The 21,273-nt window shown below is 40.5% G+C and overlaps 1 protein-coding gene across 1 annotated transcript in view; it reads left to right on the top strand.

The window, feature by feature from the left end:
* The window catches only part of Ercc6 (excision repair cross-complementation group 6), a 71,798-nt gene that overhangs the window by 34,834 nt on the left and 15,691 nt on the right, over window positions 1-21,273 (top strand). The window contains exons 8-11 of the mRNA XM_013033773.1: window positions 5,808-5,943; window positions 14,727-14,897; window positions 15,323-15,499; window positions 19,406-19,522. Coding sequence (XP_012889227.1) covers window positions 5,808-5,943; window positions 14,727-14,897; window positions 15,323-15,499; window positions 19,406-19,522 — 601 coding nt within the window. The remainder of the gene's footprint in view (window positions 1-5,807; window positions 5,944-14,726; window positions 14,898-15,322; window positions 15,500-19,405; window positions 19,523-21,273) is intronic.

Here is a 21,273-nt window from a genome sequence, read left to right as displayed (position 1 = left end):
TTTTCAAATGGTTTCCAGTACTGTTTCTCTTCAAACAGTACCTGTTATCATGAAAATTTGTGTAGAGATTAATACTTTAGGCCTAGGAAACCTAAAGTCATCCCTGCAGGGTAGTTTTGATCTAAAAATTAAAATATGTTCTCTCTGGAGTGGTAATGATCCTGCTGGGAGAAACGTTGGGCTAATAATGAGCATCAGCTGTAATCAATTAACTATCAATGCTTATATCCTCTTTTCCATAATGCTGTAGTGTGCCATATTGGACTTGTGCTCAGATTGTCTTTATTTTTTATTTTTAATATTTCATTTTTATTATTAAGGTGTTGTAATGAGGGCTTACCATTTCATAAGTCAAGTAATGGGTGCTTTTTTTTTTTTGACAATGTCACCTCTTTCTTTACGTTTTCCCAGTTTCCACCAAGGTCATCTTTATTAAAATAGAGTTGGGAGAAAGGGTTTCCCAAAATGTAGCCATATATGAGCCAAACAACAGGACTCTTTATGAATTGTGGTGAACTGAGGAGCTTGCTTCCCTTTCATTTAACATGCCCACGTAAATAGGGTACCATTTCCCTAAGTTTTGTAACATGTCATCCTCTACTGGGTGGACTTGGAGTTCTCTATGTTCTGTCCTAAAGAAAATAGTCCTTGAGCTGCTATTGCATCACTGGCTGTGTGTATTTCCTCTGAATCCTTGTAGGCTACAGTTGGTGTCCTAATCTGAGATAATCTTGGGTGTTACAATGTTAAAATCTTGAGCTCTGGAAGGAACTCTGCAAGTGTTTGATAACTTCATTGCAAATAAGTTTGGTTTTTGTTATTTAGATTAGTGCTTGTTATATGTCTGTTGGTTTAGAAGATTGAAAAACACATGGTTAATAAAAATGTACATCTACTGTTATATTCCTGGTTCATAATGGATATGAACACAATGTCTTTTTCCTTTGTCATTCTTTTTATTTATTTTTTATTTTTTGTGTGGCAGGGGCTATGGGTTCTGGGATATGAACTGGGCCTTGTACTCTTGCTTAGTTTTTTCACTCATGGCTGGCTCTCTGCCACTTGAGGCATGTATCCACTTCTTGTTTTTTGCTGATTAATTGGAGCTAAGATTCTTGGATTTGTCTGCCTGAGCTGCCTTTTAACTGGGGTCCTCAGATCTCAGCTTCCTGAGCAGCTCGTATTATAGTCATAAGCCACTGGTGTTGATTTTTTTAGTGTTCTTTTATGATGGGTATCCTGAATTTTATAATGGAAAGGAAGTAAATTATTTACCTTTCAAATTTCAGTGACTACTCTAGTGTCTTAGTTATTATTTATTTTATACTGAAGAGTAAGTATCCTAAAAAGTTAATAAAATTCCAAGGGTAAACATACATTGTAATTTCTACTAAGTTCTAGGTTATAGCTAGCAGGTTTCCACATTGTAGGTTGAACTATTTGACTGCGAAGCTGTTGACATGTGCTAAATTCATTATGTAATCAATTTTGAGCAAAGATGAAAGGAGCTGTAGTCTGTGTGGTGGTTGATCTTAATCACTCTGGTACATTTAGCCATTTCTTTTACTCAGCTCACTGGTACTGGGGTTGGAAACGGGTAATTCAGTTGACAAGAATGTTAATGGGTTTGATTGCCCCTTCTGTGGAACAGGAAGGAACCGGCTCTGAGCATGAATACTTTGTCACTCTTCTACTAGAGGGAGAATGGCAGAAATTAAAGGGCATAGTACTGCCAGATAGATGTTCATCCAGAAGAAAATAGTAGCATTAAATGACAGTGTGCTACCAAATGTTGTGGTTTGTATATTATAAAAGAAAAACTGCAGTACAGCCTATAAAGGCATATGTATGGATTAATGCTTATGTGATGTGGGCTTGTTTTAAATATTTTACACAGCTTTTGATTGGTTGGTCCCTAATCCCTGCTAAGTGCATATTGATGATAACTCTCTTTTATTCCCCTTGGAAGATATAAAGAAGCTGGTGCATTTAATCCTTTTAAAAAGGATTGCCATCATGGAAGGGGCCAGGGGCCAGGGCAGAGTCTGCTCTCCCCAGAGAGCTTCAGGGACACCTGTCTGGGCCCTGCCTTTGGTAACAACATGGCTTGGAAATTTTGTAGGAAGTGTTGAGTCTGTTGTGGCCTCTAACTGCTGGTCCAGCCCTTGTTTCCCAGCCAAAGGCATTGACTGTGTAACAGAAGTCAGGAGGACTCATGAGTGACAGAGACATTTCATGGCTTAAACATCCTTTTAGGTAGGGCTTGACCAAAACTCACTTTTAGGCAGAACAACTATTTTTATTTTTGTACATTTTGAGTTTTAGCATTTCAAGCACTATGAGGTTTACTTTGAGTCATTTATAAACATTGTTTTAAGCTTAGGAATCATTTAGCAAAAAGAAAAAAAAGTTTAGGAATCATTTAGCAAAAAAAAAAAAGTGAAGATTAGATATGATCCCCCAACTCAAAAATACTCTCTTTCATGTGTGGATGTATTTTTCATCAACTTAAAAAGATGTTTTTGATAGTCACTAGTTGCTTATGTCTGTAATCTTAGCTACTCAGGTGGTTAAGACCTGAGGATCAGGGTTCAAAGCCCAGGCAGGAAAAGTCTGTAAGACTCTTATCTCCAATTAGCTACCCCAAACCTGAAGTAGAGTTGAGGCTCGAATGGTAGAGTACTAGCTTCAAACAACAGTTACAGTGCCCAGGCTCTGGATTCAAGCCCCAGGACGAGTACCAAAAAATGTTTTCATGTTCATTCCTTACCTGCTGTGGGTTGTGTTGTGAGATCATTCCAAGAAGAGAAGGTCCCTGCTTTTTTCTTCCATTGCCTAGGAAGAAGGCACATTGCACAGGGACAGTATGTGTGGAGTCCTACCTTAGGAACAGTTGGCAGCTTGTCTGGAAACAAAGGAACAGGGAAGGCTCTAGCAAAGAAGCTGGGGTGAAGGATGAGTAGAAGGTAGCTGGGAGAGAGAAAAAGGAAAGAAGGAGCAAGCAAAGCTTGAGAAGCCAGAATGTGCACCCCTGTGCAGCTCAGGCTGGTGGAGTACTGACTGGCTTCTGGGGCAGGGGTAGGCTGGTGGCAGTAGATAGATAGAAGAGATGAGTTGGGTGAGCAGAGGCCATATCCTCGTGGTTTTATAGGCCAGACCAAGGCTGTCCCAAGAACAGTGGACAGCTATTGGAGGCCTTGATGTGAGGGGATGAGACATTCATATTTTACTTTCAGAATTACGCGAGATGCTGCCATAACCTAGATGAGTGGTGCTTGTGACTAGAGCTGGAAAGGGAGAATGATTTAGGAGGTAGAAGTGACACAAAACTTGATGCAGGTGGCTCATGGTCAAGATGGGGGCTAATCAAGGGTAGCAGCTTGGATGTTGAATTTGGGCCTCTGGAAAAGAGGTGACAGTTCTGTGTGTTGATTCGAGAGGGTGGGTGGGAGGGATTGCTGTGGGGATGTCTCCATGTGCAGTTATCCAGTAGAGCAGTTTGGAGCTTAGAAAAGACATCTGGCTGGAGCCAGGTTAGCATCCCTGGTGGTATGGAGAGTTGAAACAGTGGGGATTAGTGAAATTGTGGGAAGTGTGAACTGTGGAGTGATGTGTGCTTTTTGTTTCAGTGTTGGTGACTGTGCTCCCAGTAAGGGAGGCAAGGCAGGCCAGGTGGCCATGGACCTCTGACAGTCACCTTCTGCAGCATTGAATGCTTGTATATTGAGTGTGGTGTCACTCTTATGGCTGCAGTTTGTTTAACTTACATTTTACCCTTTTTTTTTTTCCTGGAGTGAACTCAGGGCCTTGTTTTTCTAGGCAGGTGCTCCATCACTTAAGCCATACCTCTACCCCTTTTTTTTGCTATAGCTATTTTTTGGCTAGGATCTTAAGTTTTTACTTGGAGATGGTGTTAGACCACAGTCTCTTATCTCTGTCTTCCTTGTAGCTTACATGATAGGCCTGAGCCCAGCCTGGCCAGCACCTGGCCCCTAGCCCTAGAGGGACCAAGGGAGAAAATGAGGAAGGAGGGAGGCTTGTTTTTTCCAGTGTAAGTTCTTCCTAGATTAGTCGGTCCTACCAGGTTAATGTTGGTGGGTTAGGGAAGGTTATAATGGCATACTCTGCACTGAGTCTTTAGAGGAATGGGAGTCCTTCATCAAGGCTACACCAGTGGTCAGGGCCCCATAAGAAGGTGGGAGGGGAGAGCCAAGCCTGCTGCACATGGCTTCTGTGAGGAAGTAGAGAGAGGGTCACACCACAGTGACCTCCATCCGGCTCTTGGCTACCTAAGTGTCAAGGATGGGAATGATTCCATAAATAATTTTATTTTATTATTGGTAGCATTATCTTGGACTATTAAGTATTCCTCAAGACTATTCAGTAAACTCTGACAGTATTTACTATAGGACAACATTCTGAGTACTTGCAGATGTTCACTTCTTGATCTACTTGGTACCTATGCTCAGCACTGTCATTACTCCCATTTGAACCTGAGAGACTGAGGCTTGGAGAGGTTTAGTAGTGTGTTGACATCATGCAGTTAGTGCATGAAGAGCTGGGGCTGTGACCCAGGCAGTACTCCTGACCATGAGCCTGTGCTGGGCTAGTGACATAATTTGCTCAGCCCTTCCCTTGTCCCTGAACTGAACATTCAGGTCGTATCCACCATTTCCATAAGCAGTAGTCCAGTGCTCATCCTGGCATGTTGGGATGGCCGGGTCAGTGTGACTGCCAGCAAGGTGAAGCCAGTGTGGTCCATTCCAGCAGTGTAGCATCCCAGGGAGAATGCTACTGGTGTGAATGTCACCATGGGCACCCCAGCCTTCTGACACCCTAAACTATCTCTGCCCTGCTTACTTCCCAATGTGGTGAAATACACTGAAGCTCTGTGGGCTGAAAACTCAGGTAGACTGTGAAGCTTCAGAGATACCGAGATGCTGCTGTATTCCTTTAGGTTAGGGTAGATTGTGTAGGAACATGACTAATTTTAAATAGTACAAGAGGGCCTGGTAAGGTAGCTCAGTGGTAGTGTGCTTGCCTCGCATGCACGAGGCCTTGGGTTCAATTCCTCAGCACCACATAAGAAGAAAAGGCCAGAAGTAGCGCTGTGGCTCAAGCGATAGAGCGCTCGCCTTGAGCTGAAGAGCTGAGGGACAACGCCCAGGCCCAGAGTTCTCAAGCCCCATGACTGACAAAAAACAAACAACAAATAAAGTGTTTTTGTTAGATTTGTTTGATTTTCCTTTATTATAGGTGGTAACTTTTATGCATTGGTGTTTTCTCTTAACTCCTGCTTTCACAATTTGATGACTGGAATCATGTAGATTTTACTTACTATGGATTACCTCAGTATCCTTTTAATTTTTGGCTGTAGGAAGGATTGAACTCAAGGCCTGAGCTTGCCACTTGAACAATGTCCCTAGTCTTTTTGCTTCTACTTTGTTTTGCAGATGAAGTCTCATACTTTTGCTTAAGCCAGTCTCAGACTATGATCCTCCTTTTGTGAGTAGGTGGAGTTCTAGGTATAAACAACCACACTCAGCTTGTTTTTGCAATAGGGTCTTGCTAGCTTTTTGCCTGCATTGTCTTCAAACCATCATCTTCCTAGCTTTACTTCCCTATTACCTGAGATTACAGATATATGCCACCATGCCCAGCCCTTTGATGTTTTTATTCTTTAAAGAAAATACCAGTAAACTTCTGTAGCTTGGATTTTCTTTTTTGAGCTACTGAAAATTTTTGTTTTAGGCAGTTGGTTATTCTTTGCTGTCTTTCATGGTTATGTCTTGAACCTTTGGGTGCAGGTTCGAGGGGTTGGGCCCCACCGTAATTGTCTGTCCAACAACAGTGATGCATCAATGGGTGAAAGAATTCCACACGTGGTGGCCTCCATTCAGAGTGGCAATTCTGCATGAAACCGGCTCCTACACTCACAAAAAGGTAATGTTATAGTACTTGAATATTCCTCATTCATTTTGGATGAAAGCCCTCCATTTTAAATATAGTTTTTCCTTTGAGCCATGTATTTCTCCTGTCTGTGTTCCTGTTCCCTTTAGTCATTTAAAATTACACACTTAGAATTACTGACATAATTTCTGTATTTTCAAATAAATTAAGGCATGTTTGTTGTCTGGCATAGCACAGCTGGACATGAGGAGTAATCTGATTGTGTGGAGGGGATCATAAGTCATGTGGCTTGCATAACAGTTAACTGAAAGTTTTAGGAAAGTTGATAGTTTACAGTTTTAGGAATGTTGATACAAAGTAATAGCAAGATGAACATCTCTAATCCCACTTCTGAAATACTCAGTTTTCTTTTTTCCCAATCCCAGGGCTTGAACTCTAGAGTGAGCTACGTGTCCTTGAGCTTCCTTTGCTCAAGACTAGTGCTCTACCAGTTGGCTTTTTTTTTTTTAAGTAGTTGTTGGAAATAACAGTCTCACCAACTTTCCTGCCCAGGCTGGCTTTGAACTGTGATCCTTAGTTTTCAGTCTCTTGAGTACCTAGGATTATAGACCTATTATAGACCTACGAGAGAGAGGGAGAGAGAGAGAAAGAGAGAATATATGATATTCTGGGGTTTGAACTCAGGACCCATGTGCTTGCCAAACAGGTACTGTGCACTTGGAGCCATGCCACCAGTCCTTTTTGCTTTCATTATTTTTCAAATAGGGTCTTATTTATGTCCAGGCCAGCCTGATGGAAGATCCTCCTATTTATGCTTCCTACAAGAGCTTTGATGAAAGGTGTGTACCACTATTCCCAGGCTTTTATGGGTTGTGCACATTTTTGTCTGGGCTGGCCTTGTCATAATCCTCCTGAATAGCTAGGATTACAGGTACGAGCTACTGTGCCTGGCTTAGTATCTGAAAATTTTTGAGCACCAATAAGGCTAGAACATTTTATACCTTACCTCCTTTAACAGGTCACCATCAAAATGCAGGCACACCAAAAAACTGTATAAAACTACCTTCAGGAGAGAAAGGGGAGAGGGAAAAAGAAAGAGAGTGAATGCAACTGTATGTGAAGATACAGAGAGTCTCAGTGAAGGCTGTTAATAAGAAGTTGGGGAATGAGGAAAGAGAAATAGGCTGTGTTTGGGGAAGGTAGACAGGTTTAGGCTAACAGTGGAGGTGGGGGTAAAAGGAGGATGAATGTGGTGGAAAGTGGTTTATGTAAATGGATGTAAATACAACAGTGAAACCTGCTGAAATTGTTTCAAGCATGAGGGATAAGTACAGGAGATTGATGGTGAGATTGGCCGTGGTACAGTGTATACCTGAATAGAAATGTCACAAGGCACCCCCTCCCCCCTATACAGCTGATATGTGCTAGTGAAAACAAGTAACCTTTAGGCTGTGTATAAGATATATATGAAACATACATTTTTTGTTTAGACTCATGTCCCAACCTTAAGATTTTGTATATACTAATGTTCCCAAATCCTTAAAAAAAAAATCCAAACTCTTTTAAAACAGGTTTCTGATGAAGGAAAGAAGAAACCTGATACTTTGAGAAATTCACAGGCATTGCTGCTTTTCACTACATTGCGTTTTACTCTCCAAATCCTGAGTCATCATGTGTTGAAAGTTGTATTTCCTCCTTTATTTGTAACTTCATTAGCAGCCACATTGCCACCTCTATAGGTGTATAGCTGTCTGACTGCATGTATGATATTGGGTTTTTCCCCTTCTCTTCTGTCTTGCCATCCTGATTGTGACTATAAGCATAAGTTCATTTTGCATCCCAAGGGGGTAGGCATTTGCTGAATAAATAAAAGTCATGGTTTTACTATAGGTTTTCAGGTTGTGTTACTGACAAGAATTGGCAGCTTGTCACTTCTTAGTCTTTTACACTCCTGAGTGTCCCTGCACCCCAGAAAAGCAGTGCTATCTGAAAGGGCCTCAGAAGTCTCACCTCACTTAGAGAGATACTCAGAAGGTTCTCATTTCCAATGTCTGTACCATGGCCCACACTGCTTCCTTTCTTCCACATTCCATGTACTCATTGTCTTGTGTGAGCAAAAATTTATGGTACAAGTGGATCAGGAATATCTATGATTTGGTAACCCAAATAAGCGGAGGTGTCTTGCTTATACTAGGTTTTAAGGTTAAAAAACAATGGAACTTGCATAGGATTATAAAGGATAAATGGAAAGCAAACTGAGTTGAGATAATTAATGAGCTAGAGTTAAGTGCTGTGATTTTTTTTTTTAGAAAGTGATTTTACATTGAGAAATAGGTGGTTTTTCTACCCAGATTAAATCCTTCCAAGTGTCCTGACTTGACTGTATAAAACCTTTCTGTCTTGTTTTTTTTTTTTATTGCCATTGTTTGTTGGTATTCTGTAGATTTCAAATGATCACACAATTTCTTAATAGTGTACATAAAATCTTCCTCAAATTGCCTTTTACCTTCCCACATCTCTCCCCATTTGCCCAGTTATTTTTGTTAATAGTTTCTTTAATAGGCAGCATAGTTGGGAGTTGTAAAATGTATACCTAGTGACTGAAAAAAAAAATAAAAAGATGTATGGAATAGTTTCAGCCAAGTGATTAACTCTTATAAAAGTTTTTAGGCTTCTGAAACTCCTGTGATTTTTTTTTAGGTGAAATCTCATTTAATAGGGGGGGTCTAAAGTTTTCTTTTTCTCATATAATTTGTCATTTTTTTTTCTAGCGTAGAAAAACTTCTATATGAGTTGATTAATATTTGTTAGATAACATGATATTTTAGGTACTTGATATTATTAGGACTCTTAAAACATGGATATGATGTTTATAATCTTGAGTGCCAACTTTTACCTTCAGGGACAGAAAGTATGTATCAAAACTCAATGGAGGGGCTGGGAAGATGGCTCAGTGGTAGAGCGCGTGCCTTGCATGCCTGAGGCCCTGGGTTCGATTCCTCAGCACCACATAAGCAAAAAGAAAAAAGCCGGAAGTGGCGCTGTGGCTCAAGTGGTAGAGCGCTAGCCTTGAGCTGAAGAGCTGAGGGACACCGCCCAGGCCCAGAGTTCAGGCCCCACAACCGGACCCCCCAAAAAAAATACTCTACAAAACTCAATGGAAAAGGGCAGTTGTGTGACACTTCATAACAGTGGGTAGTGGCATCTAAGTGTGTGTTGTCAAGTTTCTTAGCGATTAAGACTTTTCTTCCAGTTAGTTAGGAAATGTGTAATGGTAAACTGCTTGTGTTCTGAAGTGTTTGTGACTTTATCTCTGCCATCTTTTTCTGCTGTGTAGAATCAATTCTGCAGAATAGTTTAGCTAACTCAAAGCATTTTGTCTCATTCAGTTCCTGTCATTCAATGGTATAGGAGTGGGGAAAGCAGCCCTTGCCTACAGTTTTAAGAGCACAGGTTTTGTAGTCACCACTTAGAGTTGGAGCCTCAGATTTGACATTTTATAATTTGGGGACCTTGGACAAGTCTGGACTTCTCTTTGCCTGGTTTGATGACCTGAGAATGGGAATTTAAAAGTAATGTGGGGAATGTTCATTGGATTAATGTGTGTGCTGAAGAGTTTTGTTGTAACAGTAATATGGGCATTTAAAGGTTATAGCACTATTTCTTGTCTTGTTAGGAGCAAAGCATATCACAGGCCTAGATGCTGAATGAGACATTGTAGATTGATTCGGTATGTATTCTGGTTATCAGTAGTGCTCATGACCACATGAAATTGCCATTGTGTATTCTTCAAAATGCCCACTTTCTGAATTGCTAGGGCCAAAAGACTTGGTTTTTTAAAGGGATGGAGTCAAGTAAAAAATGGAAAGAGGGTCTAAATATTGGAGAGCCATTCCAAGTACACAGTTGTAACATGTGAAGTGTTTTATTTCCTGCTAGCTTTAAAGTTAGTGTATACTTGATAGAAGAAATGATAGATGCCCGGCTTATTCTCGGAGCTATATTGTAAAATTATGTTGCTGGAGCCCCCCTTTTTTTCTTCATTGTCAGCACAAATCCTTGTTTATTAAAGATTTAGCTTGAAGGAAATTTTAATTAATTACAGGTGCAGTAAGTCCTGCCTGGGAAGCTGCCGTGCTGTGTTTACAGTGAATGGCCTTCATGTGCCTGTGCTTCCCCGCTCTCCCCGCTGCCTGACAGTGTGATTTATGGCTGTTGTTTTCTACCAGTCCACTGTTTGCCCTCTAGGAGGGATTGGTCTCCTGAGCCTCCATAATAACAGCAGCACTTCCACAGACATCTTTTAATGACAACAGCATTGCATTCAGTAAGTCAGGCTAATTGCAGATGTACCCTATTAATTGCAAAAACTAGGAGAGGTTACATATTTTACAAGCTTTTAATTTGAAACCGCCCGAGATGATTTGTCTTAAGTGTTTGGATAGAGACGTCCATAATATTCAACATTTCACCATTATTGCAATTCTAGCCCAGTCAGTTATAGAATCCGAGATTCAATCAGATAAAAAGTCTTAGCTGTGTCTTTACCCTATGGCAAAATAGAGATTATATTTTCAATAGGGACATTTTAAAACAAGTTTGTTTTTTGGTATATTCTTTCTATAAAAGCAACTTCTTATTAATTGAAATACACCTTTCTGAATATAGTAGGAGTTTTGAATCTATGTCTAACACTGTAAATTAACTTTAATTCTTTCACAATTAAAAGAAGCTACACATTGCTTCAGTGGCATATATTCTGGCATCTTATTTGTTCAACTGTGGTAAAGCTTCCGGCTCCACCAAGTGATGTCCAGAACTGGTCAGGGTTGTGCCTCATAGAGGCTCATGGGATGGTCATGGTGGAATCTGCATCCAGCAGATGGGAGTCCTGGGATTCATGAGCAGTGGGCCAACACTTGCAGGGTTTGTTGTGCACAGTGAATGTTCTAGAAATGTGAATGGTAATTTTGCTTCCACTGTGTTTTAAGCTCTAGACAGCTGTAGTTGTTTTTCTGAGCCTACACAGCTGTGTGTGCAGTGGCCTCGGCCATGGAGCATTCCCATGGCTCAGTTTGCGGCTGCCTTGTGCCCCACCTTCTGTCATGGCTTCTGGCAACTCCTGCCCTCCTGCTGGGAAAGCCAGCATAGGGCACTGATTGCCCAGAATCAAGGTGGGAAATTGAAAGTTGTTTTTTTTTTTTTGGTACTGGGGAACAAACACTGGACTTCATGCTTGAGCTAGCTCCCAGCCCATGATAGGAACTGTAGGTGTGGGGAAAGTGTGGAATCAGCTGTGGTGTGTCTCACAGTTGTGGCACACCTGAGAGAAGCTGGGGTGTGGAAGATGCCTCTTTCAGCAGTACTCTGCTCCTCCAGCAGCTCTGGACATAGCAGTATAGTTGGAGGAGTGGGGAGACTAACCCAGGCTGGGTGAGTCTCTTGGTGTGTTTGAAAGGCTGAGGACCCCAAGGTATTGACTGGTACATTGTACTAAAGTTAGAGCTAAGAGGTAGGGAAAGCTAGTTAGCCTTCAATTTGATAGTGAATGGGAAGGTGGCAAAAGAGTAGTTAGTAGTAAGTACTAAGCATTGTAGTGAGTCTATAAAGCAGTTTTATGTAAAAATGTAGTGGGACAACTGACAATTTCCCCTTTTACTTTCCTCTCCAAAATTTTTTCAGCTAGGCGCTGGTAGCTCATGCTGATAATTCTTTCTACTTAGGAGGTGAATATTGGGAAGACTATGTGGAAGCCAATGGGGCAAAAAGTTTATAGTTGGGTGTGGCAACACATACCTGTCATCACAATTAAATTGGAAGCTGAGATCAGGAGGATCACAGTTCTCTGCTAGCAGGGGAGTGGGGAGTTTGAGAGACGCTCAACAGAAAAAAACGTGGTGTGTTGGTGCATCCCTGTCATCCTGGGTACGCTGGGTGCGTAAATAGGATGGCAATCCAGACTGGCCCAGCCAAATAGTGAGACTGGATCCTAAAAATAACAGTAGCAAAAAGGGGAGAGGGATATGTGGCTCAAGGGCAGAGCATCAGCCTAGAAAGCACAGAGCCCTGTGTTCAAACCCAAGTATTGAAAAAAAAAATCTCATCCCTCTTTGTATTCTTATACTATGTCGAATATATATATATATATATATATATATATATATATATATATAATGTGTATGTGTACATGTGTGTATATACATATATTCAGTTTTGAGACAAAGTCTTTTGTCTTGCTGACCATGAACTAAAAATCTTCCTGCCTCACCCTTCCAGAAGCCTGGCTTTAAAAACTACTTTAATCCTAGTTCTTTAAGATGATATTAATCAAATCATTTTTGAAGACTTTAATTTCCGTACAGTTACATCAGGTGGTTGTGATTATATAATGTTAGTAGGCTTTCTCATATTTAACTGTTCTTAAATTCCTATGGTAGGCCTTAGATTTACATATTGCTAAGTATTATCTGTATAGTAACATATTGCTATGTGTTATCTATAGAGTAATGACTCCTTAAGATAATGGTTCTAGTTCAGAAGTTACATGCTCCTCTGTGAGCTGTGAAAACCCAGTTTTGCTCCCCTTACAACAGTGATCTGGAATTCTTTCTTCCATGTTTGGGGAGTTTAACTAGGTCTAGTTCTGTGGTGTCATGAAATTCTTGGGGTTTAGTAGCTGTGAAACATTAAGAGTGTAGCATCTAAGTTCTTCATGATTGTCTTGTTCACGTGTCATTTTTCTTGGGACACGTGCATATGCTAGTTCTAAGACTTGAATTAAGAGCCTGGGTGCAGTCACTTAGACTTTTTCACTCAAGGCTAGTGCCCTACTGCTTGAGCTACAGCTCCATTTTTGTTTTTTTTGGTGGCAAACTGGAGATCAGTTCATGCCTGGTCTGGCTTTGAACCACAATCCCCAAATGGAAGCTTCCTGAGTAGCTAGGATTACAGGTGTGAACCACCTGTGCCTGGCTGGTAATTTCTTTGTCTAATTATATGGTATTCTGTGAAAAATTTCACATTTTCAGTCACATAGGGTTAGTTGGTGTTTTTGTATTCTCTCCATCAGTGAGGAGGTATATAAAGCTAACTTAGTCTTAGGATTTTTTTAGAGTTTTTTAAAGAATAATCATTTGCTTTTTAAAAGTGATTTATTTGCTTACTCATTTGCTGAATGAATCCTACCAATTGTCTTCTTTGTGATTCATTAATTTTTGTGTTTGTCTTATTAACTCTGTCATTTTCTTTTTTTAGCCTGTTAACTATATCTTTATCTGAGCTTTTCTGAGTGGTTCTTTGTCAGAATGAGTCTGCTTTTGTACAGCCTAAGGCTCTGTAGGTAGCTGTGGAAACGAGCTAACACTGATACTTCAGTCCCTTATATCCTACTTGTTTAATTTTTTAAATTTTGTTGTCTGTTCCCACCCCTACCCCCACCCCCCGTATAAGACTGGAACTCAAAGTCAGTATCTTATACCTTTGCTCATTGGCAGGTTCCCTACCACTGAGCCATGATGCAACCCTAACTTGGTTGACTTTATTTTTGCTTTGTGAGAGAGGCATTGGCCATGTCTCCAGGTATTCTTAGTCCAGACAGCTCTCAGAGCTTTGCTGTAAAGGCTGTGGCATACTAATATCTTTCCTTCAAAATACAAAGTATCAATCTTCCTATCCATTTTTGTTTTTCTGATACTTATTGCCAGCTTATTCTGATCTTTGTTATAAAGCATTTCCTGGATGTGTGTCTTTGATAAGTCCTCTGGTTCACCTCTGTGCCAGTGTGGTTTGGGTCTTTTTAAACTCAGATCTAGATTTTTACCTTCTTTATCTGGTAGGCAGCGTTTTCTCTTGCAATGTCATGTGTCTGATGTGTGTCTTATGTCTAAAGTGTGCTGCTTTATTTTCACTTTATCATGTTTTATGGAGCTTTCATTTTCCTTTACCTTTTCCTCTATCAGAATGTGATAGCTGCCTTTCTTTTCTGCTGTCTCCACAGAAGTAGCAGCTATTAATCAGTAACTCAACCAGGCTTTAGTTTTACAAATGTATTGTAACACATTTGCTCTCACCATTCAAGATCCAACAGTACTTAATTTCCTAATATCCTCTAATTTTACTCCCAAATTCTATTAAGCCAGATAGTCATTATAGATAGTAACACTTGAAAATATATCTCCTTTATATACTTCAGACACTTTCCTAACAATTTTACTTCTACTTAAAAATGTTTAGTGTTTAACTTCATTACCATGTGTTAGTGGTTAAGAAAATGGTGTGTCCATCACACATACTTGTCCCTTTTCAAGGTTTTCTTTTGTAATATAGTAAGAGGCAGTGCAGCCTGTGCTTCAGAGTTTCAGCTATGCCCTGGGCTTATCCTACTTGGGAATCCCCCCTTCACCTCTCACCAGCTACATAGCTTGGTATATCTGTTACCAAGTCCATAGCTTGGTATATCTGTTACCAAGTCCAGAGCTTAGTATATCTGTTACCAAGTCCAGGCCATCATCTCCATGTGTAAAATAGGGGTCAGTGGCGGTCATGCTGTCCTTGGTGTAAATTTTGCTGTTAGCATCCTGTCTGTGATGAGTGCCTGAATCTCCTGCAAAATCCCCATCTGCACTGGGTACATTGTAGCCAGCTCCAGCAGCTTATTTCAGAACCTTTGCCTGTCTGAAGCCTGTTTGTCAAGCCCAGAAGCTAGCTCTGCAACCATACATTTCTTAAGTGCTTTAGATTCTCATGATTAAAATAGTGTCCTTTTAAGTCATGCTTACTTATTTAAAATTGACTTTCCTATTTTCTTGTGCTTTTAGGAGAAGCTAGTTCGAGATATTGCTCATTGCCATGGAATTTTGATCACTTCTTACTCCTACATTCGACTAATGCAAGATGCCATTAGCAGGTATGACTGGCACTATGTGATCTTAGATGAAGGACACAAAATTCGAAACCCAAATGCTGCTGTCACCCTCGCTTGCAAACAGGTATGGCTTCTGGTAACTGGGGCATTTTCAGGTATATAATAGTGTTTAATTTAGAACCAGTTATCTACTTTTTTTAGCACACTTATTGTGTCTTACTTCTTTATGCTTACCTTTAATCCTATTTAAAAAATTTTGACTGTTCAAATTACTTAATGTCTCCTGTAAGAGTAAGTTGCAAGAATGTAATCAATCTACCTCTAATCCCTAATAGAATAGTAATAAAAAAAAAAGTTCTCCAGGTTTCCATCAAGATGTATCTAAAGAATTCTAATTACATAAAGTGCATGTGTTTTACAGTGGGCCAAAATGCTATGAGAGCTGAAATAACAAGTAAATGTGTTAGATAATAGTACCATGGGGGAGTGTCTGAGGGTCATCTGTTAAAAGGTGAATTGAATTAAAAGATGTTTTATTTTCTAAAATAGTTCCGTACACCCCATCGGATCATTCTGTCTGGCTCACCAATGCAGAATAACCTCCGAGAGCTATGGTCGCTCTTTGACTTTGTCTTCCCTGGCAAGTTGGGCACACTGCCTGTGTTCATGGAACAGTTCTCTGTTCCCATCACAATGGGAGGATATTCCAATGCTTCTCCTGTCCAGGTAATTTGGTCACTGGTAACACTGTTACCAGTAACGCCTTGGTATGTCAGTATTTAGAATGTTCCCACTGAACATTATCCTCATTCAGAGTATAAATAAAATGGCCAGAATGTTACATTACAGTTTCATAAAAGTCAAGAAATTATTTCTGCTTGTTAGATCATATTTTTCCGTATTTTTTAAGTGTTTTCTCTTTTTTAAAATACTACGCGCTGGGCACCGGTGGCTCACACCTGTAATCCTAGCTACTCAGTAGGCTGAGATCTGAGGTTCACGATTCAAAGCCAACCCAGGCAAGAAAGTCCATGAGACTCTTATCTCCAATAAACCACTCAAAAAACTGGAAGTGGCGCAATGACTCCAGTGGTAGAGTGCTAGCCTTGAGCTGAAAAGCTGAGGGATAGCGCCCAGGCCCAGATTCAAGCTCCATGACTGAAAAAATAAAAATACTACACAAAATATTTATTTGGTGGGAATCCCTAAAATGAAACTCTTTGCATGACAGAACTGAAACAGTTTTAGTTGGGATATTTCTCTCAGGCAAGAGATTTTTTAAAAAATGATATCATGTGCTAACAGGAACAGTAAGGTCTCATGGAAAAGAACACATCTATTCTGGATAGCATATAATTTTTTTTAATTCGAGTTTTAATTTTTTTAAAATATTTTTTAGTAGTACAAAAGGGCTTGACTTGAACATGTCAGTTTATGAGTAAACTTGGACAACATGTAATTTAGTACCAGTTGAGCAGTGAATCTTTTTTTTTTTAACTTTTTTTTTTTTGTCTTTTCTTTTTTGGTACTGGGGATCAAACCCAGGACATTGCACTTGCTAGGCAAGTATTTTGCCACTGAGCTACATCCCAGTCCATGTGCAACTTTTTAAAAATCACATTATAACAACACACAATTTGAAACTCATGAATGCTTATTTCTATAACTTTCCATTTAATCCTTTAGACTGCAGTTGACCCTCAGTAACTAAAACTACAAAAAGCAAAACTAGGTAAGGGAAGACCACTATACTTAGGTTTTCCCTTGTCTAGACAGAAGAGTCTTGAGAGTAGGGCATTCCTCTTATTTGCTTCCTTATGTTTAAGCTATAGCGGCCCTATGCTATTGAATCCCAGATCATTATTGTGTTAGTCTATAGCAAACATGATGAGAGGCAACTGGCAGGTAGAGGCTTTTCTTGAAGCATTTCTAGCCCAGTGGGAGGGGGTAAGAAAGTGGGAAACTGGTAAATGGCTTCAGAATAGAGTAGCAAGGACTGTAACCAGGGGAGGTATTCACAGCAACTTGTGGGTTCATGAAAGGCCTCATGATCTGATATCTAAGCCAGAGTTGATGGGCTGAGGAGGATGAAGGTAGCACAGCCTACAGGAATGGCCACTTCCTGGGTTCTGATTTCAGAACTTTTGAAAAGAACCGTACAGGAAGATTTCTTAATCCTCCTCAATATTGAGATTCTTCCTGTGTTTTGATGGCTTGGATGTGGTCACTCTTCTCTGACAGGCAGAGCTGGGGTATGACCACCTCTACTTTGGGAGTAGGAAGAAACATGGGTGCTCGCAGCCAGGAATCTGGGTTCCACAGCACCAGGGAATTGGGAGTGAGTAAGAGAAATACAATTGCTTTCCTGCCTAATGCTTGAACTAACAGAGACAAGACCTGGGAGCCAGGCAGGAATCAAATATAAGGACATCTTGGGGTCCACACTGGAAGGAGCAGGAGCTGGGAGATGGCCACTCCCGAGGCCTGGCTCTGGTTTAGTTTACCATTGTCCTTAGCCAGCAACATACAGGTGTGGGCAGAATTGGGGTTGGGGGCGGGAGGTGGAAACACCAAAAGTATTGATTAATTGTGAAATGTAATTGTCTGTGCATCACCAATTGTATGTACTTCATCACCATCTTAAAGGTAATTTTTATCAATGTCCAAATAAGACATTTAAGGAGCCATATAATGTAATAGAAAGTTGTTTTTTGTTTGTTTGTTTTTGTCGGTAGTGGATCTTGAACTCTGGGCCTGGGTGCTGTCCCTCCTCTCTTCAGCTCAAGGCACACGCTCTACCACTTGAGCCACAGCGCCACTTCTGATTTTCTGAGTGGTTTATTGGAGATAATAGTCTCATGGACTTTCCTGCCTGGGCTGGTTTTGAACCGGGATCCTCAGATCTCAGCCTCCTGAGTAGCTAGGATTACAGGCATGAGCCACCGGTGCCCTGCTAGAAAGTTGTTTTTATCTGTCATCCCAGCTGTTTATGCTAGCTTATCATACATTTGCACACACAGCTTCATAGATAGGTATTAGATTTGAAGGATGTTTTTGTTTTTATAGACAGAATCTCAAGATATAACCCAAGCTAGCCTGAAATTCTTGATTGTAGGTTCTTTTATAATGCCCTTTTTACATGCTAGTGTTTTTTTTTCTGATGGTACTAGGGATTGAACTCTGGTCCTTAGGTTTATTAGGCAAATAATCTACGATTTGACCTATCGTCAGCCTTTTGATTTAGTTTGTTGTTATTTATCTTTTTTCCTGTCTGATGCTTTTTGGTTGGGCTAGTGTTGAATTATGATTTTCCTACCTCTACCTCATGTCTGGCTAGGATTACAGGTGTTTTCCACCACACCCAAGTTTTTTTTTGAGATAGGATCTCACCAACTTTTGCCTGGGATGGCCTCAAATCATCATCCTCCTGTCTCTGCCTCCCAAGTAGCTGGGATTTTCTCTGCCTGGCAAACATGTCAATTTTTTTAATTGAAATTTTGTTTGTTTTATAGCTAAGCTTTATCATTCACTTTAGAGTTGACTTTCTTACATTTAAATTTTGTTTGGATTTTTTTCTCTTGTTCTATGAAACAGTAATTTGCTAAGTTGTTAAAGGTCTTTTAGATTATTGAGGGCATTATCAATAATGTATTGAAGTCTTTGTTTGCTTTAAGTGAATTGTGAGGGGAGTGTTTTTTTCCTTTGTTTTTCTGCTTGTAGTTAATACCCCTCTTCTGTGTGGTGTCCATTATGGAGCCATATGCTCCACTTTAGGCTGAGTGGCCTTTCATTTCTAGGAGCATAGGGCTTCTCTTGAACTTACTCTCTGAGTCTCTAGTGGGCAGTAATCTCTGCTTATTAGCTGGTGGCTCCCCTGGCTGCTGCTTCCCCCACACTTGGCTTTTGATCTTCAGTCTTGCAGATTTGTAGTCCTTTGTAGCTTTTGGAGAATGTAAGATTATGAAGAGAGATTTGTTTCAAAGTATTTTTTTTCCCCTCAAGGGTAGTCAAAACTAAATAAATCTCTACTTTAGGGTCTAACTGTGTAATCATTAAAGCAAGTATAAAAAGAATGGGGCACAGAATTACTGAGTTTTCTTCTGTTACACATTTTAGTTAATGAGATAAATTTTTTCACTGATGATGTTAGTATGAAAGCTGCTGTCCCCAAGCGTACAGAACTTATGTGAGTCATTCCAAGCCATTTTCTGGTTCTGATGGTACTAGGCACTTGAACTGGACCTCATGCTTGCTAAGCAGGCACTCTTATTGCTGTGCCATGCCTGTAGCCCTGATTTTTCCTCTTATTTCTGAGATAAAGCCTCATTTCCTGATTGAGCCTATCTGTGTTAAATTGGTAGCCAGAATCACTGGCATACACTACTGCATCCAGCTTTCTGTTAGAAAGATGTATTGAGAACTTTTTGCTGCCTAGGCTGACCTTGAACTATGATTCCAACAATCTCAGCTTCCCAAATAGCTAGGATTATAAATGTAAGCCACCAACACCTGACTACCAAATCATTTTCAAATCCGTTTGTACAGCACTTAGTCCTTCTTTTGCTTTTTAACTGGAGAGATAAAAACAATTGCATTCCTTGAGCCAGTTCCCTCCTTTTTCTTTTCTTACAGGTTAAGACTGCCTATAAGTGTGCATGTGTCTTACGGGACACTATAAACCCATACCTGCTGCGGAGAATGAAGTCAGATGTCAAGATGAGCCTTTCTTTGCCTGATAAAAATGAACAGGTCTGTAAATCCAAGAGATAAATAGCCATTTCTCAAGCACAGGGTGATTTTTCTGCCTGGATTAACCATACCTATGGTAGTTGTCCTGGCACTGTTTATACACTTTATGTGGCAGGTGTACTTGTTGTGGCATCTGCTCTTGCCTGGAATCTGAAGCCTTTGGTCTGGTCTGTTAACACATGGATTCCTATAACTATTCTTCCTAAATGTCTTCATTTTCCATAAGCCCCCCATTCATTCCTGCTACACATTAGGTGCCAACCTCATGCCACTCATGACTCTAGGCACTGAGACATAGCAGTGAATAAAGTGAAGTTTCATATTAACATGGAGCTCACATTCATTCATTCTTTTGTTTGTATGTGCTTGCACATGCACACTCATACTTGGTACTGAGGTTTAACTCTTAACTCTTGCTTGATATTTTATCTGGACTTTGTATATCTTTATGACAGCTGCCACAATGATTGGTAGATGCTAAGCATCTATGAAATTTTCTTCAACTAATCATGCATTTGAGAGGCAAAGCTTTTCTTTGTTGTGATTGTATTTAAAGGACCAAAATGTAAGTTTGCTAAATTAAGACTTGTAATCCCTCAGCTTCATATTTTGGAAAGACTACTCAGGCTGCATATGAAAGTTCTGGGGAGAGAAGGAAAGTAGGTGCAGAATGATATGTCAGCCATACTCTATAATACAAAGTCCTCAGAGAAAAGTTGTAGCCTGCACCACAATGAGGTTGGGGCTAGAAGGACAGAGCCACAGGGCTCAGAGATGACCACACTTCTACTTTAGATACTGGATGGATCTGCTGTCATTGAGGCTTCCAAAGGACAGCCAGCTTGGAGCACCGCAGTCAGGTTTCATTTAGGATGTGTGGGGAGTACCTATTCCAAATCCACACGCACACAAGGCCACAGATGGGTCTAACTCCCCAAAGAGAGCTCTAGCTTAGACTTGTAGATAAGACTTATAAGCTGGGGAACATTCTGAAGGTTGGGTTTGCCTGAGGATTACATGAAGCACAAAAAGAGACAAACAATAAGTGAAAAGAGGAGCCATCTGGGAAGACTGGCAGAGGCTCTATAGACAGGCAGAGCTGGGGTAAGAGAAGCAGAGGCTGTGGCCATCAGAACAAAGGATAACAGGGCCGTCCTGGAAAGAATCGAGTGTGTTTGACAACTCTAAAGTTGATAGTAGCACATTGGGAGCAGTTTCAGAGGCATCACTGATGTACCCCCCAGACCTGCCCCAGGTTTTGGCTTCAGAAGTGCCTGCAAGTGAGCAAGTATGGCACAGATTGTTCCCTCTTCTGTCTCCCTCTAGAAGAGGGACTGTCCTGAGAAGGGTGAGAGCTCCTTCAGCTCCTGTGCAGAAGTTGAAGGCTGCCTTTGACCTTTGACCTTGACTGAACTCTCTTCCTTGGAGAATAAAGCAAATTCAGATGCAGGTATTTCAGGTAGTAGAGACTAGAGAATCATATGGATTCTCAAGCTTCTATTTTGGTTTTCTTTTTCTTTTTTTTCAGAATTTAGGGCCTTGTGCTTGCTCTGCGTACTTGCTCAGCTAGCACTCTACTACCTGAGCCATGCCATGCTGCTTTTTTGCAGATTATTTTGAGGTAGAGTCTCAAGGACTTTTCTGTTAATTTGGGCCCAGAACCATAATCCTCTAGATCTCAACCTCCTGAGTAGCTAAGATTTTAGTGTGAACAATTGTCACCCAGTAAGGCAACTGCTAACTAGTATATC

This window comes from Dipodomys ordii, unplaced genomic scaffold (assembly GCF_000151885.1).
Source record: "Dipodomys ordii isolate 6190 unplaced genomic scaffold, Dord_2.0 Scaffold176, whole genome shotgun sequence".
Taxonomy (NCBI): Eukaryota; Metazoa; Chordata; class Mammalia; order Rodentia; family Heteromyidae; genus Dipodomys; species Dipodomys ordii.
Note: the sequence above shows the minus strand (reverse complement) of the source record. Positions and strands in the feature narration are given on the sequence as shown.